Source organism: Phacochoerus africanus, chromosome 14 (genome assembly GCF_016906955.1).
Source record: "Phacochoerus africanus isolate WHEZ1 chromosome 14, ROS_Pafr_v1, whole genome shotgun sequence".
Classification (NCBI taxonomy): domain Eukaryota; kingdom Metazoa; phylum Chordata; class Mammalia; order Artiodactyla; family Suidae; genus Phacochoerus; species Phacochoerus africanus.
Genome location: NC_062557.1, coordinates 54,394,736 through 54,410,734, shown reverse-complemented (window position 1 = coordinate 54,410,734; position 15,999 = coordinate 54,394,736). Strand labels below are relative to the sequence as shown.

General features: G+C 53.0%; 1 protein-coding gene across 1 annotated transcript in view; it reads left to right on the top strand.

Annotated features, from left to right (window-relative positions):
* The first annotated feature begins 790 nt into the window (after positions 1-790).
* Positions 791-15,999, top strand: part of GAS7 (growth arrest specific 7) — a 219,529-nt gene continuing 204,320 nt past the window's right edge. Inside the window, exon 1 of the mRNA XM_047757250.1 lies at positions 791-1,444. Within this exon, the coding sequence (XP_047613206.1) occupies positions 1,262-1,444 (183 nt within the window). The 5' untranslated portion in view covers positions 791-1,261. The remainder of the gene's footprint in view (positions 1,445-15,999) is intronic.

The window sequence follows — 15,999 nt, the reverse complement described above, 5'->3', positions numbered from 1 at the left end:
CACCTAGGTCCACTGGTCCCAGAAGAGCAGGAGCTTGTCCAAATGAATTTTGTAGATACCTGGCACGTTGAGTGAACCGTGGTAGCCTCCCACTAATGTTTGTTGACTGAGTAAATGAGTGTAGACTCCTCAGTCTGGCCCATCTCGATTTCAGGAGAGCTAGCACCCTGGGCCAGCCTCCCCTTTGCATGCAAAACAAAGCGGAATTTCCGGGGCCAGGGATTGAACCCGCGCCACAGTAGCGACCAGAGCCACTTCATTGACAACACAAGATTCTTAACCCAATGAGCCACACGGGAACTCCCCCCCTTCTTTTATCTCTAACGACTTGTTTCCAATTCTGCCAACTCGGATTTCGACTCAGTCGCCTCCCCTCTCCGGCCCTCCCGTGTAACGCGCTGCCACCCGGCTTCCCGGCTAAGGCGCCCGGCTTCAAACCAGTCTTTCATCCATTCATTGTCCAGTTTCCGGTGAGTCAAGTTCAACCCCAGGTTCAACCCTTACAGTGTCGGCCACAAACATTCCTCTACAGGCACCTGGGAGGAGACGCCCGCCCACCTCCCGCCGCCTGGCCTACGAAACCGCCAGAGAGGGGCGTTTCTATCCCCGCGGCTTTCGGGGGTGGGGGTGTGAGCAGGGAGACCCCTCCCCAGCGGCCGGCACGCTCAGCGAGAGAGCGCCCGGCCCTCAGCGGGCGTGGCCGCCCTGGCCCAGCCCCCGCCCCGCCCCGCCCCCCCCCGCGCCGAGACAGCCCCCGCCTGGCCGCCCGGCCGCCAGCCCCTTCTCCACGTCCGCCGCCACTCCCTCGCCGCGAAGCCGGGCCGAGGGGGATGCTCCGGGTCCCACCTCCTCGGGGAGCTGCGCATTTCCGCGCGCCAGGGTGGCCCCGGCTCCGGCCGGCCCTCGCGGCGGCCGCCCGCGTTCCGCGTCCCCGGGAAGTTGTCTCCGGAGCCCGCGGCGCCTGGGTCTCCTCCCCCTGAGCCCCGCCCCCCGCCCCGAGCTGGGAGCTGCGAGCCGCGAGCCGCGAGCCGCCCGGCCCGGGGGCGTCGCCGCTCGCTCTCTGAAGCCAGCGAGTCTCCGCTTCCCTGCGCGGGGCTCGCGTCCCCCGCCTGGCCGGGGACCCCTGAGCACCCCCGAGACGGCGCGCGCCCAGAGCGCGGGAGCCCGGAGCGCCGGGCGCCTGGGACCCCGCGGGGCCGCTGCCCAGCCCGCAGGGCTCGTCAGGGATGCTGGCTGCGCTGTGAGCCCGGGCGCTAAGGCCATGTCCGGCGCCCGCTGCCGGACCCTGTACCCCTTCTCCGGGGAGCGGCACGGCCAGGGGCTGCGCTTCGCCGCCGGCGAGCTCATCACGCTGCTGCAGGTCCCGGACGGCGGCTGGTGGGAAGGCGAGAAGGAGGACGGGCTCCGTGGCTGGTTCCCGGCGAGCTACGTGCAGTTGCTGGAGGTAAGGGGCGAGGGCCCGGGTTGGGAGACCGGCGCGCGCGTATACCTGTTGCCCGCACCGGGGAGGCGGGAGCCGCCCTCGCCTGAAGGACGCCCCGGGGGCTGCCGCTCCGCGCCAGACCCTGAGCCGCGCGCTCCTGGGGGCGGCAGAGGCGGCGGGCGCCCCTCGGTGCGTGGGCGGCGCGGGGCTCGACCTCCGAGCGCCCCCGGTGCCGGGCCCCCGGAGCACATCGCGACCGCCCCGAGGAAGCAAGAACTTGTTGCCAGTGGGAGTTCTGGAGCCGGCGGGCTGGCCGGAGCGTTCCGGCGGTGGCCGGGCCGCCGGAGGGCTGCCGAGTCCCGTAGTCTAGGAAGACGCATGGAGGATCGGGATCGGAAAAGTGGCACCGCTTGGGCCCCAGAGCCCCGAGCCTGCCGACCCGTGGACGGTTGTGCCGCGGCGGGTCAGGCTGCCTGGTCGCCACGGGGCCGCCCACATACGGGTCAGCTGAGCCTGGCTGGCCACCAGCCCAAGCCCCGTCAGCAGGCTTGATCCAGAGGTGACGCAGCCCCCCGCCAGCGCCCCCTCCCCTAGTCCAGCTCCCCCCGCCCCCCACCAGGCCAAGGTTCAGAACCCGAAAAGTGGCTTGTCCTGGGGTTCTGGCCTGGCCCCAGAGCTTCACGGGACCTGCTGAGCCAAGTCGCCTGGCTGTTTATTGTCTGGGTGACAGTTGGGAGGCCTTGCTGTCCTCTAATCGCTGAGCTTATGGTCACAGTTTGACTGGGATCCGAAGTTTCTCAAGTCCTTTGATGGGGGCGGGGAGGCGATAGTACAGGACGCCCCCTTTAGTGAAAGGCTGCTGACCCCAGGACTGTTGTAAAGACTAACTGTGAGCATGCAAATATTCTGGCAAAACACTGTCCAAATCATAGAGATTGAACTGATTAATAATTTAACCCTCGACCTACTTCACAAAGAACAAAGTAGCACATTTTGACTGAAAAATGCTCTGTGCAGCTCAAAAGAGACAGAAAGATAGGATCGAAATGGTTATGGGTGAGTGTGCCTGAGAAATATTTTGTGGAAAGCTTATCATCAAGCCTGGCCTCACTGAGGTACGTGATGTTTCTTTCAGGCTCGGAGAACAACAGAATCCCTCCTAAGTGGATTAGTAGTAGCGTTTGAGCAAAGTTGAGGCTGGAAGGAGCTTTCCAGGGCTGTCAGCTGAGTGTGTTTGGGAACCTTCTTGGTTCTGTAATTTGAGAACCTGTCTGGGGAGGAGAGGCTCAGGTGTTCCTCAGCTTGCCTGTTCTCCTTGTTGAGATTTAGGTGTGAAAGAAAGTGAATTGTTTCTTAGGAAGACCCGGAGCCTCCTTGCTTCTAGCCCAAAAGCCCTGGGAGAAACTCCTATTGTCGAGTCCTCTGGTGGCCACGCTTTTCCAGGAAACACCGATGTGGAAATTGGGCTCTTGGGTGTCCGGCGAGGAGCATCCCTGCCTGGACTCCGCCAGCTGTGTGTTGGGTGGGGGTGAGGCAGGTGGATTTGGTGGCTGTGTTAGCAAGAGTGAGGTGGCTCTGCCTTTTCTTCCTGGGAGGAAAGGGAGGGTGAATCAGACCTCTGGGGACAAGTGGAATAATTAGCTGGGACAGTTGTGGGTGTGTCAGTCACAGTTCCCGGGGCGTAAGAGTCTGTAGGAAATCTCTAGCCTAAGGGGCTTCCATTTCTAAGCACCTGCTAGGCACCAGGCTTGGTAATTGTTGTTACCAGTTCCCCTGACAGCCCTAGGGAGAGGGAGGCACTGGGCCCATTTTACAGGCTGGCAGACTGGATGGGAGACAGGTGAAGGCAGTTGTCAAGGAGTCGTGCTTGCATAATTGGTTAGCATCTCAGCTGGCTGAATATTACCCTCTGCCTATGTCTCTCTTAAACTCAGTATCCTGGGCCCAACTGTATCAGAAGGCAGGTGCAGGAAGGGCCTGGATCCTTGTGGGTCCAGCGGGCAGCATGAGGTCAGAATGGTCAGTGACATACATAAGGGGAGGCTGAGAGGCTGGGGTACAATGAGGGCACCTTCTCACTTGGGTTTTGTCTCCTGCGGACCCTGAAGTTTGATTTTACTCAGAGCCAGCTGGTTTTCCTGAAGGTGGAGGCAGAAGTGGGTCTGAGCCCTGGGACTTCTCGGGGCCAAAGCAGATGCAGTTTCAACAGGATTGTAGCTCATGCCCTCTGTATCTGGGAATGTCATCCATAAGCAGGCTGGACCTCAAGGCTGGGTGGGGATGGAGGCTATGCAGGCGGAGTCCCTTGGGATGGGGGATGACTCCCCAAAGACAGGCTGGGTTAGTGGAGAATGTAGAGCTCCCCAGAGTGTCGCTGGTGGTGGACTGGCCAGTGTATGGACTCATGAGTCTGGAGGAGTGCCAGCCAGGTGTTGGTACAGAAGCAGGAGGCCAGAGGTGGTAAACCTCTGCTGGGGGCAGGGGGGGCGCCTGGCCCTGAGCTTGCGGGGGAGCTGTTGCGGATACAGTCAGAATGGGCGACACCAGCCTCCTGCGGGAAGCGTGGCCTGGTGGGTGCACAGCTGAGAAAGGCACCGCCAGCATACCCCCGACCCTGGTGCATCTTTTGCTCTCTGGAAGGACTGAGGTCAGGAAAGCTCATCTTGGCAAAAGTGTGCTAAAGATTAAGAGCAGCGGGTGCAAAATGGACACGCCCCAGAGATTTCCTCCTCGCTCCTATGAAAAAAAGGGAACTGAGAGGCCCTGGCTTGCAGGAGGCCTACCCCGCAGAGGGGAGTTGAGAGCTAACTGAAAGGGTCACGCCGGTGGCCAGCCAGCCCCAGGGGAGAGGCCGGTGTGGTGGTGGTTCTGGCCCTGGTTACTGGGAAACCCCTTTAGTCAAGACCCCAAGGAAACGGTGGGACGAGGCAGAATGTACTTGGCTTGCAGAGGGTGCCTCCAAAGCTCAGCCAAGCAGAAAGGGGGGTGAGGGGAGGCCTGGTGGGCAAGGACTGGCCACAAGGATCCTGCTTCAGTGGGTGGGGCAGCCTTTCAGAGGGTGCTGGGAGGAAGGAGCCAGTTCCTCCCCCAGAAGGGAGGAGGCTGGACAGATAAGTCCCCCAGCTGCCCAAGCATTATCAAGGCCCTTAGATAAAAGCAGCCAGAGACATCTTGAGGTTCTGCCCAGCCATGAAGAGGGAGAGGAGCTGAGACTGTTCTAGTATTTGAGAGACGTGGTCAAGGAGGAGCTGAAGTGATGCTCTTTCCTCAAAGAGAAGAAATTAGGGGTCTGGACAATACTGGAAAGCATCTGTGAAAACCGCCAGAACTTTTGGGAGGTCATTCTGGGGGGTAATAAGATTGGAAGGTACACACAGCAGAGCTTTCCTTGTCTGAGGTGTCATTCTTAGAATCCACGCTCTGGTTGCAAGGTCTGGACCTCAGAGGTACTGACAGAATATGAGACTGTTTACCAGCTGAACTGGTCTGCTGCATTTTGGATTCATGTGATTGATGGGAGGTGTGGCCAGGGGAGAGAGGTTCAAGGCTGGGGAGGTGGGCTGTGCTGTGAATACTTAGGGGTAATGTTTTATCCATTGCTTTGTAACAAACCGCCCGAAAACTTAGCATCACAAAATAACAGTTTATTATTATCTCACACATTTCTGGGAGTTGATGGAGCTCAGCTGGGCAGTTCTTCTGCTGGTCTATCTTGGTGTCTCTCAGGAATTTGCAGTCAGATAGTGGCTACAGCTGGGGTCCTGGAGGCTCAGCTGGGCTGGAATCTCTGAAATGGCATCTACACTCACATGACTGGTGCCTTCCATGTGGCCTTTCTGTCTGCATAGTGCCTGATCCTCTGATTTCTGTGGTGCCTTTCTGCACGGCCTTTCTCTTGAGCAGGGCAGTTGGAGTTTTTACGTGCTGGCTTCCTAGATTGCAAAAGCACAAACTGCCAAGCCTTCCTAAGGCTCAGGCTCAGAACTGGCACATCATTTCTGCCCTATTCCATGGGTCACGTGCATCACAGGACCAATCTGGGTTCAGCGTGGCAGGGAGGTGCACACAGGTATGGGTTTCAGGTGTGAATACAGTGAGGCAAGGTTCATTGAGGGCTGTTTTGCAGACCAGCTCCCTCAAAAGGGTAGCACTAACACACTGGGACAAAGGATCCATTAGAGAGGAAGCAGCGCCAGGTCTGGCTGATTAGCGAGCCTCTGGGAGGAAAAATGGAGCGTCTTGGCTATTCTGCTAGGAAATTCTCCATTGTCATTCTTGGAAGGTTTTTTTTTTTTAAGGCACCAAGGATTTCTTTATAAAGGCCACACGATATATGGGGCAGCTGAATTTCAAACCAGATTTTCCTGGTCCCTGACGCCTGAGTCTGTTTCCTGGCCCACTGACAAACCAGCCCAGCTTTTCCAGGTCCTGGCCATTTGGTGCTGGTTGTTAGTGGACAGGGTGGATCTGAGCTGCCCGATGTCTAGTAAGTGCTTGATGTGTTACACAAGTTGACTTTAATACAGGGCTTTTCTTTCTGGAACGTGGAAATTCTCTAAAATGGGTGCGACCTTGGCCCTCACGCCCGTCTTTCTTACAGAGGTCATCCACTCTGTTCACAAAAGGTATGACTGGGGCGGGGGGGTTCGTGGAGCATGTAACTCTGACCGAGAAGATCAAGGCGCTGTCTGCCATCTTCACCAAGTCATCCTGCCCTTTGATTTGGGGGCTGAGGCTGGCGTTTGTGGCTCCTGCTGTTTGAAACTGTACTTTGGCCCCCCGCTCTGTCTGCCTCTGCTCCGAGGAACCCCCCTCTTCACGGCCGTGCGCTGCTCTGGTCAAGTGGCCACCCCACTGGACTTCAAAGCACTGGGCAGGGCTTGCGGATTCTCTGGATTCAGGACATCATCACAAAAGTTCCCTTAGCAACAAGTCGGCAGGAATCCCTGACATCTGTTAGCCACCACGTGAATCCCTGCGGTCCATTACCAGCTAGAAACATGAATGAGATGCTGACCTGCTTGTACTCTTCTGAGCCTGAAAAGGCCCAGCTTTTATCTGCCAGCCGGGTCGACCTCATCTACAAGCACAGAAGCTGGTCCCCGTGTGGCTGGTCAAAGACGATGTTTGGTAAACCAGGGAGGCTTGGATACATGCGTTAGGATTTTTGCCGGGCCATTCCAAGGGATGGCATTCTCCCAGCATGTCCCCTTGTTACTCCTAGCAGCAAGGTGGCACATGACAAGCTTTCTAACAGAATGTCAGCATTGCTCTCCCTGGTACTTAATTGTGAAATGAGTATATCCCGTTCTCCCTGCAATGGCGAGGCTTCTGGGTGATGCTTGTTGCCATGGAGGGAAGTAGCAGCGGTGGCTGGCAGGTCAGTCTGGCTTGTCCTTTGGAGGACCAGAGCATGGGGTGACATTGTGGAGGTCCAGTTACAACAGGTGTGTGAACTGCGTGAGGCTTGTGTGGATTCCTAAGAGGATTCACCCGCCTCCTCCTCTCACATTTAGTGTCTCTCCCGTCTACCATCCACTAAAGACTGGTTCTGTTAACGTCCCAGTTCACTGTATTTGCGACGCAGGCACACACACACTGCTTTGTTTTGTTTTTGGCTGCTGCGTGCAGCAGCTTGACATGGGATCTCAGCTCCCAGAGCAGGGACTGAACCCTGGCCAGAGTGGTGAAAGCGTGGAGTCCTGACCACCAGATCGCCAGGGAACTCCCTTCTTTCACGTCTAGAGCTGATGTCCAGACTCAGTCCCCAGGGACTCACACATCATGTATCCGAACTAAACTTCATCTCATCTCTCTCCTCCCTTCACTGCCTTCTGTGCCCACCCTTCCAACCTGGAGAATGTCACCTGGCAATACCCCCCCCCCCTCCGGTTACCTTTCTTCTCCTGTTCATTCAGTTGACAGGTCTGGTCTGTTCTCTCTCAGAAATATTTCTCAAAAGCCTTCTCCTTCTTCACTCGCGTTGGCAAACTTCTTCTGTAAAGGGCCAGGAAACATTTTAGGCTTCGTGGGCCAAGAGGCAAAACTGAGTTAGAGCTGCATCACTGTGATGTGCTGTGAGAAGCCGTGAGAGCGCCCATATGGTCTCTGTCACAGCGACTCAGCTCTGCCCGTGGAGCACAAAACGGTTAGAGAGGATCCCCAAACCGTCGGGCATGGTTGCGTTCCAATCCAACTTTATTTAGGGACACTGAGATTTGAATCTGTGCCATGCGGTATTCTTCTTTCCCTTTGTTTTCAACCATTTAAAGATGGATAGGCCATTCTTAGCTCATGGGCTGTGTGTAGTTTGCCAATGTCTGTTCAAAAGTTGATTATTTGTTCAGCAATCCCTAATCTAGTGCCTGCGGTGGGCTGGGAGCACTCTTGTAGGTGCTGGAGGTGAAGCAGTGAAAGGCATAGAAAAGCATACCTTTAAAAAAAAGAAAAAATTTAACTACAGCTGGAGTTTCCGTCGTGGCTCAGTGGTTAACGAATCCGACTAGGAACCATGAGGTTGCGAGTTCGATCCCTGGCCTCGCTCAGTGGGTTAAGGATCCAGCGTTGCCATGAGCTGTGGTGTAGGTTGCAGATGAGGCTCGGATCCCACGTTGCTGTGGCTGTGGCTGTGGTGTAGGCTGGCAGCTACAGCTCCGATTAGACCCCTAGCCTAAGAACCTCCATATGCCGCAGGAGTGGCCTTAGAAAAGGCAAAAAGACAAAAAAAAAATTAAAAAAATTTTTTGTCTACACCCATGGCATGTGGAAATTACCAGGCCAGAGATTGAACCCATGCCACAGCAGTGACCCAAGCCGCTGCAGTAACAACCCCAGATCCTTTAGCTTCTACACCACAAGGGTTTTTGGTTGGGGAGATGGTAAGCTAACAAAAAAAAAAAAAAGATAATTTCAAAGCTGTACGGGGCCAATAAAACAAGGTGCCGGAGTTCCTATTGTGGCTCAGTGGGTTAAGAACCCAACTAGGATCCATGAGGATGTGGGTTCAATCCCTGGCCTTGCTTGGTGGGTTAAGGATCCAGTGTTGCTGAAAACTGTGGTTTAGGTTGCAGTTGTGGCTTGGATCTGTCATTGCTGTGGCTGTGGTGTAGGCTGGCAGCTGCAGCTCTGATTCTGCCCCTGGCCTGGGAACCTCCATATGTCACAGGTGCACATGGAAGCACCTAAAAAACAAAACAAAATACCGAAAACCCACCAAAAAACAAACAAAAACCCCCAAACAGGCTGCTCTATAGAGTAGAAGTGTGGGGTGCAGGAAGAGGGGTTCCAGAAGACTGCAGGGGAAGGCTTCCCCAAGGAGGGGTATTTGACCAAAGACTTGAATGATGCAGAAAGGCCAGCTGTGTGAGACAGGGGTGGGGTGGGGGGTGGGGGTGGGATATGTGAGTATTTGCACTACGAATGCAGATCACCCTGGTGAAAGGAGTATGCTTGATAGATTTGAGAGAACCAGAATATTCCAGAATGGTTAGAAAGCAGGGGGCAAGGACAGGAGAGGTTGGGAAGTGACAGAGGTGGAGGCAGGTAAGTTGGATAGTTGTCTTTCCCCCCCCCCCAACTTTTCTCTAGGAATTTCTTTTTTGAGCCTCTGTTCTGCAGAAGAAATGTCCTGTTAGATAATTTGAGCTTTCTTGCCTTTCCCCAGGTGTGCATTTATGTTCTGGGGGATGTAACTGAAAACATCGTTCCAAGGGCCCAGCTGCTCCTCGATGTCCTTTGAGCATCTGCTGAGCTGTGCTTCCCCGTGTGGGTCTCTGTCTATCCATACTTTTGCTAAAGACATCTCCTGTCTAACAGGTCCCTCCATCTGGAGCTTCCTCCCCTCCCCAGCAGCTTTTAGGAGTATCGTTCTCTGACGATGCTTCTGCCTCTACTGGTGTGCTGGTAAATGTTCAGCAGCCAGCTTTGGGGGATGGAGAGTGGGAGGGTAGCAAGAGGGAAATTCTGACATGGAGCGTGTGCCAATTTCTGGGGTGTAAACACTCCTGCCATAGCTGATTTCAAGCTACCAAGTGGCTTCTTTTAATTGAATGTATTGGACATGTCATCTTGCGGCAGGTTAACGTATACAGTGTTAATACGCTACGTTTATATATTGTCGTGGTAGCGAGAGTGAGCCTCTCATCACATTACCTAATGATTCTTTCTTCTTAGTGGTTGTCCGTAGCTGTCTGAATGCAGCAGAAACGCTTTGGTTTGACTGAAGGGGATGGGTGCTCTGGTTTGTTTTGGAAAGCTCACCTAGGCTCTATGTGGAGGATGGATCTGAAGAGGGCCGGGAAGGATGCAGGCAGACGAGCTAGGAAGCTTGGAGCAGGGTGGTGGGAGTGGAGAGGCTGAGAGAGAAGTGGATGGATTTGGAATGTGTTTCACACGTTGAGTCGGAAGGATCTGCTGGTGGGCCGACTGCGGAAGGCGGTGGGCCTCACCTCTGCGGGTCCCTTGTGATGCACTCTCTCTGTTGTCGTTTCCTCATCTGTGAATCGGACATTCTGCCGCCACCAGAGACCCCTTCCTTAAAAAATGAGATAAAAGGCAAATAAAAATTGGGGAAAAGCTGATATCCTTAGAGCAGAAAGTGCCTTTATAAATTATTTAAAAAAACCGAAAAACAGGAGTTCCCGTCATGGCTCAGTGGTTAACGAATCCAACTAGGAACCATGAGGAATCAGGTTCAATCCCTGGCCTTGCTCCGTGGGTTAAGGATCCGGCGTGGCCGTGAGCTGGGGTGTAGGTTGCAGACGAAGCTCGGATCCCGCGTTGCTGTGGCTGTGGTGTAGGCCGGCGGCCACAGCTCCGATTAGACCCCTAGCCTGGGAACCTCCACATGCCGCAGGAGCGGCCCTAAAAAAGGCAAAGAGACAAAAAAAATAAAAAGTAATAAATAAATAAACCAAAAACAAACACATCAGTGTAAGAGTGGGGCCGTGACTTGGACAGACACTTTATAATAGAAGATGCAGCGTCATCAGCATATCCAGTCTCACTAGTAATCCAAGAATTGCACATTTATAAAAAAAATTAGCATTAATGAAAACTGTCAAAACAAAACAGAAAGAGTATTGACAAGAGTGTTGGAAACTTGTCACATGCTTTCTGGAGGGTAATTTGGCAATGTACGTTAAAAGCTTAACAACAGAAACGACCTCTGATCCAGCAATTCCACATCTAGAAATTTGGACTCAGGAAGCATCTGGTAAGCAAGCTGTAAGCCTCAGAACACCCACTGCAGCCTGTTTCTAATATAGAGCAATAGGCCACATCCTACCTGCCATGTCCTACCAGGAGGAACTGGTGAAAATAAGCTTCACCTGTGCTTTGCACAAGGCCGGACATGCAGAAGGGACTCAGCTGAGTTTTAAAAATATTTTTGTCAGTGATGCTAAATATTTTCATGGCGTTAGCATGGTTCAGATTTTTGCCATATGACCAAGCAAAAAGAGATGGTGTTTCTAAGAATGAATTGCTCTTTAAAAGCAGAGACTGTGTCTCATGTCTCTGTACGTATCTTTTTATACAAAGAACAGGTTGAAGGAATACTTGGCTGGCTCAGGGCCACATTCTTTGAAATATCCTCAGTTACAGCAAATCTTTCAAAGGGTGAATCTGATTTTTTTGGAAACAGCCAAAATTCATTTGGAGCCACGTCTGGTGTGTCTGTACATGTGACTGTCTGTCACCTTGTCGAAAAAGGGATGTAAAGGCAGCTTGGCAAAAAGCATACGGTTCAATAAGATGAAAGCATAAATATGTGGGGAAGTCTGGGGAAAGGAGGAAATGAGACGACTGTTGGAGTGAGGTCTGGAGTGTAGACGTTGATTGAGTGATGCCGCTCAGGGTTTAAAAAGAGGTCCTACCTTCAAGTCGTGATGCTTTTGAGCAGTTCTCAGTGGGAGGTAGCAGATGTTCTGAAGATGGTGACATTGGGCGCTTGGGTGCTGTGTTAGACGGGTTAGGAAATCCCTGCCATGACAAACACCACCCAAGTCTCAGTGCTTAAAAACAACGTAGGGGAGTTCCCGTCGTGGCGCAGTGGTTAACGAATCTGACTAGGAACCATGAGGTTGCGGGTTCGGTCCCTGCCCTTGCTCAGTGGGTTAAGGATCCAGCGTTGCCGTGAGCTGTGGTGTAGGTTGCAGACGCGGCTCAGATCCCGAGTTGCTGTGGCTCTGGCGTAGGCCGGTGGCTACAGCTCTGATTGGACCCCTAGCCTGGGAACCTCCATATGCCGCGGGAGCGGCCCAAGAAATAGCAACAACAACAACAACAACAAAAGACAAAAGACAAAAACAAAACAAACAAACAAAAACAACGTAGGCTTGCTTCTCCCTCTCGCTGCAAGTCTGTTGGAAGTTGGTTTGGGGCTGCAAGACCATCCAGGGCCCAGCATGAGAAGCAACCACTGTCTGTAGTCTTGCTGGTGACCTTGTTCAGCAGCACAAGGTTCTTTTGCTTTTTTTCTTTTTACAACCACACCTGTAGCATATGGAAGTTCCCAGGCCAGGGGTCCAATGGGAGCTGGCCTACACAGATCCTTAACCCACTGAGCCAGGATAGGGGTTGAACCCACACCCTCACAGAGACACTGTCAGGTCCTTAACCTGCTGAGCCACTCGGGGAACTCCAACAGCTCGTGGTTCTTAAAGCTTCTTCCCAGAAGTGACACATGAACTCAGTGCTCAGGTCTCATTGACTAAAGCCCAGCCACACCACATTTCACGTGGGTGGGGAAATGCTGTCCTCCCATGAGCCCAGAAAGAGAGAAGGAGCAAGCTGAATATAAGTGGACCGCTCTGGTGACCACCACGTGTGTCCTCACTCAGGGGGATGCCCCGTTTCTGGTCTAGTCTGGTTTCACTATTTTTGGCCATACTTAGGCAGTGCTTCTCAAGCTCATTCTGCTGCCTCTAGAGCAAGGCTTCTGGATCTTGTTGGATGCAGGGGCTACCTTAGTAGGTCTGGGGCGAGGCCTGGGGGCTCTGCCTGTCTGACAGCTCCCTTGGCCTCAGCAGGTGTCCTTAGCTTCTGAGACCTGGATGAGCTCATCTTGTTCTTTTAAATCAGCTCCCCCTCCCCCAAGCTCTCCTGGCATCTAGCCTGCTGCGTATGTACACCAGCGATACTTGGCCTGATCCCAGACTGCCTGTGATTTTTTTTTTTTCTTTCTTTGGGGTAAATACATCTGTCAACTTTTGGTTCAACAAAAACAAATATTTATATTTGAGCACCTACTGTGTGTGTCAGGCTCTCTCCGCAAGGCTCAGTGGGTACGGTCAAGACTTGGAGCTTCCCCTGGGAGCCCTCCAGGATGAGCTGGTCCCTCCAGGTGACTGAAGGGCGACTTCTCTAAAAGACTTCAGTTTCATACTTGTTCTGTTGGAATGTAAGCCCTTCCAGACATTTGAGCATCCCTTGTTATTTCTCAGATGCCTTAATTCCTCCCCCCTTCTCCTTTGTCAAATGCACAGAATTCCCAGATAAGTCAACAGAAAAACTAAGTTGTAAAAACTCTTTAGAAGTGATATTTAAAAACTTCTTCAGAAATGAGTCCTTGTCCTAATTTAATCACGACAGGGATTCTTATTTTAGCAGTGGCTCATGGAAGAGTGTCAGTGAGGCATTTGTTTTTGATTCATAATATACTGTAGAAATAGGAAGCTGGAGTTCTCATTCAGCAAGTGTTTTATTGATAAATAGCTACAAGCCTTTGTTGTGCTTGGAGTGAAAAATAAAACTGTTGAGTTTTGGATGATCAAGGACATACTTCATACAACGTCTACTGTTCTGCTATTCTGTCTAATATTTTCATTTATAGAAAAGGTTCTGGGTATCTGGTGCTTCTCTTGGTGTGGGCACAAAGAATCTACCTTATAACATTAGTGTGTTATGACCACTTCTCAAATATTAATGTGCGTGCAAATCACTTGGGGCTCTTGTTAAAATGCAGACTTGGATTTAGGGGGTCTTGGGTGGGGCCTGAGACTCTGCATTCTCTAACTAGCTCCCAGGTGATGCTGATGCTGCCGGCTTAGGAGCTGCAATTTGAGTAGGAAAGCATTTGAGAAACCTAAGGGGTTTTTAAGTTTGCAAGTCATGATTCAATCCTGGAATTAGATTGGATTTAGTTTAGTTTTTTTTTTTTTCTTTTTTGTTTATGGATTACATGAGGCTACATGGGGTCATGGAAAGAACACAGGTTTTGGAATTAGACCTCACTTTGTGTCTGTTTAATCTGAGGCCAGAGGAATGGAGCCGGTAAAAAGGTAGAAAGGGGGAGGGTGGTGAATGGTGTTCCCATTACCTTGAAGAGTCCGCATCGCATCACGAGGTGGAGGTGGGGCCGGATTTAGAGCCGGCTGGGGCAGCGTGGTGAGTGACATGGGCGTGGCAGGCCCTGGGTCTTGCCTGTGGTGTGAACAAGATGGCAGAGAGCGAGCCCAGGGGTGTCTTGCCAGATACTGACAGTGCTGGGAGAAACACGCAGGGGGACGTGGCCCTCACCTCTCAAGGCAGCTTACCAATTCCAGGGGGATGCTGGATGCTTTGTGTGGTTTGGTTTGTGGGCTGGAACGTGAGCCCTACAGCTACGCATTGGTGTGGACTGCTCTGTGTTCAAGGAGGGAGCGAGGACCTCCCTCTGTGTGGGCTGCAGAGGGCAGGGCAAGTGTGGTGGCTCTGGGTTCAAATCCTGGCTCAGCCCTTGCTGCCTCTGAGACCCTGGGTAAGCAGCAGGATCTTCATAAGCTTCCTAGGGCTCCTGGGAGGGTAGCTGGAACCTTTACATCCCGCACGTTCCAGGGATCCAGCCACGTTGGATGCTGAAATATACCAGTTAACTGGGGCTTCCAGTGAGGGGGCTGCTGGGGTGGGAGAAACCTTTTTTCTATGGGCCACTCTGAGATCAAATATAAGACCATCTGGCTGCAGCACTGAGGTCAAGGCCTTGCAGCCCATGGGCACACGTTTCTTACAAGCTCTAACAAGGAGATGCTGCCGGTCTTGGGCCCACTCTTGGAGCAGCACGACTGGAGAGCACATTGAGGGGGTTTTGGGAAACAGGTCCTGTTAGTTAAAAGCAAGTGAAGCTGCTGCTGCCAGCCGGTTCTGGTTTATTTGAGTCGGCTGTGTGATGGTTGCTGCTGCTCAGGCTGGGCTAATTAGTCTTAATTGCTTCTTACCTGGGTCTGATGGGCCTCTGGCTGCCCGGACACTCCCTGAAGAGGCTCTTATAATGAGAAAAAGGCTGTTTTCTCGGAGAAGTGACACATGTTTTGGAGGTTGCTCAAGGATTTAGGTATTTCGTTTCATTTCTGCTGGTCCTGGAGCAAAGGAAAGGTTTGTTTCTAGGCCTGGATGGAAATTCTCTCCTGCAAGGGTGGCTGTGGGGCTGAGGACACCTGCACCGGTGGTTAGTGCCACAAAGCCGGCATCTCCCGCAGCCCTGGGTGGAGCCCTCGGGTCTGCCCTGCTCTGCGCCTGGCTCTTGCCACTTCTCTTGCCTGGATTACGGCCATGGCCCCTACTAGCAGTGGCTGTCCCTTTCCTCCCTTGGGGATGTCCATTCTCCACAGCGATGTCCCCGTGATTTTCTTCTAGCCAGGTGGACCGTGGAATGCTCCTGTTTAAGACTTTGCTTGGGCTTTTGGTTGTCTTTAGGATATACTACGACTTTGCTTACGAAGCCCCTCATGACCCGGCCTCTGCCTCCCTCCCTAGCCACGTTTTTAGCCACTTCTCCGTTTGCATAACGCAGCCAAGTAGGATTGTCATTTTGTATATAAGGCGCAGCAAACAGCTCTTATTTCCTGCTGGAGGGAAAAACAGGCAGGCGTTCGGGAACTCGACCTTCCTGGGGGCCGTCTCCTGACGGGTTCATCCTGAGAAACTCGAGCAAGGAGCCAGGGCGCACCCCTTAGGGCCAAGATGGCGGAGGAGCCCGCTTCCAGCGGACCTCGCGCCTCATTATGCGCTCATTGTAATACATTAGCATGTTAATGACGCCCACCGGTGCCATGAAGGTTCCGGGCTGGCCATAAAAGGCGAAAAGTGGGCGGTCCCCCAGTGGTGGGAAATCTCCGCCCCCTTTTTAATGTGTTAGAATATTCCTCCCACTCCTTCGCCTATGAAATCACCCAGCCCATAAAAGCTGACCATGCTCTGGGGCCTTTCGGCCTTTTGAAACCGCCTATGTTCTGCTTGGGGAGTGTGCCTCTCCCTGAATTATACTGATTTCACTCTGCTCTTGAATTCTTTGCTGCTGGAAGCCAAGGACCCTCTCTTGGCAGCGCGTCCCAGGAACTTGCTTGAGACCTGGGATGTGACTGGGGTGTGACCGTCCTCTTTTGCCCCATTTTCCAGTAACAATCCCCCCAAAATCCCTTTTGTGGACAGTCTGGTGTTTAGAGCTGAACTGACCTGGCTTTGGGTGCTGGCTCTGTGGCCATTGCGTACCTGACCTTGGACCTCGGTTTCCATATCTTTAAAATGGGGATGATAAGGTCCGTATCAGAGGATCCTTGTGGAAGTAAGAATCGGCTCCTTTGATGTAAATGCTCTGC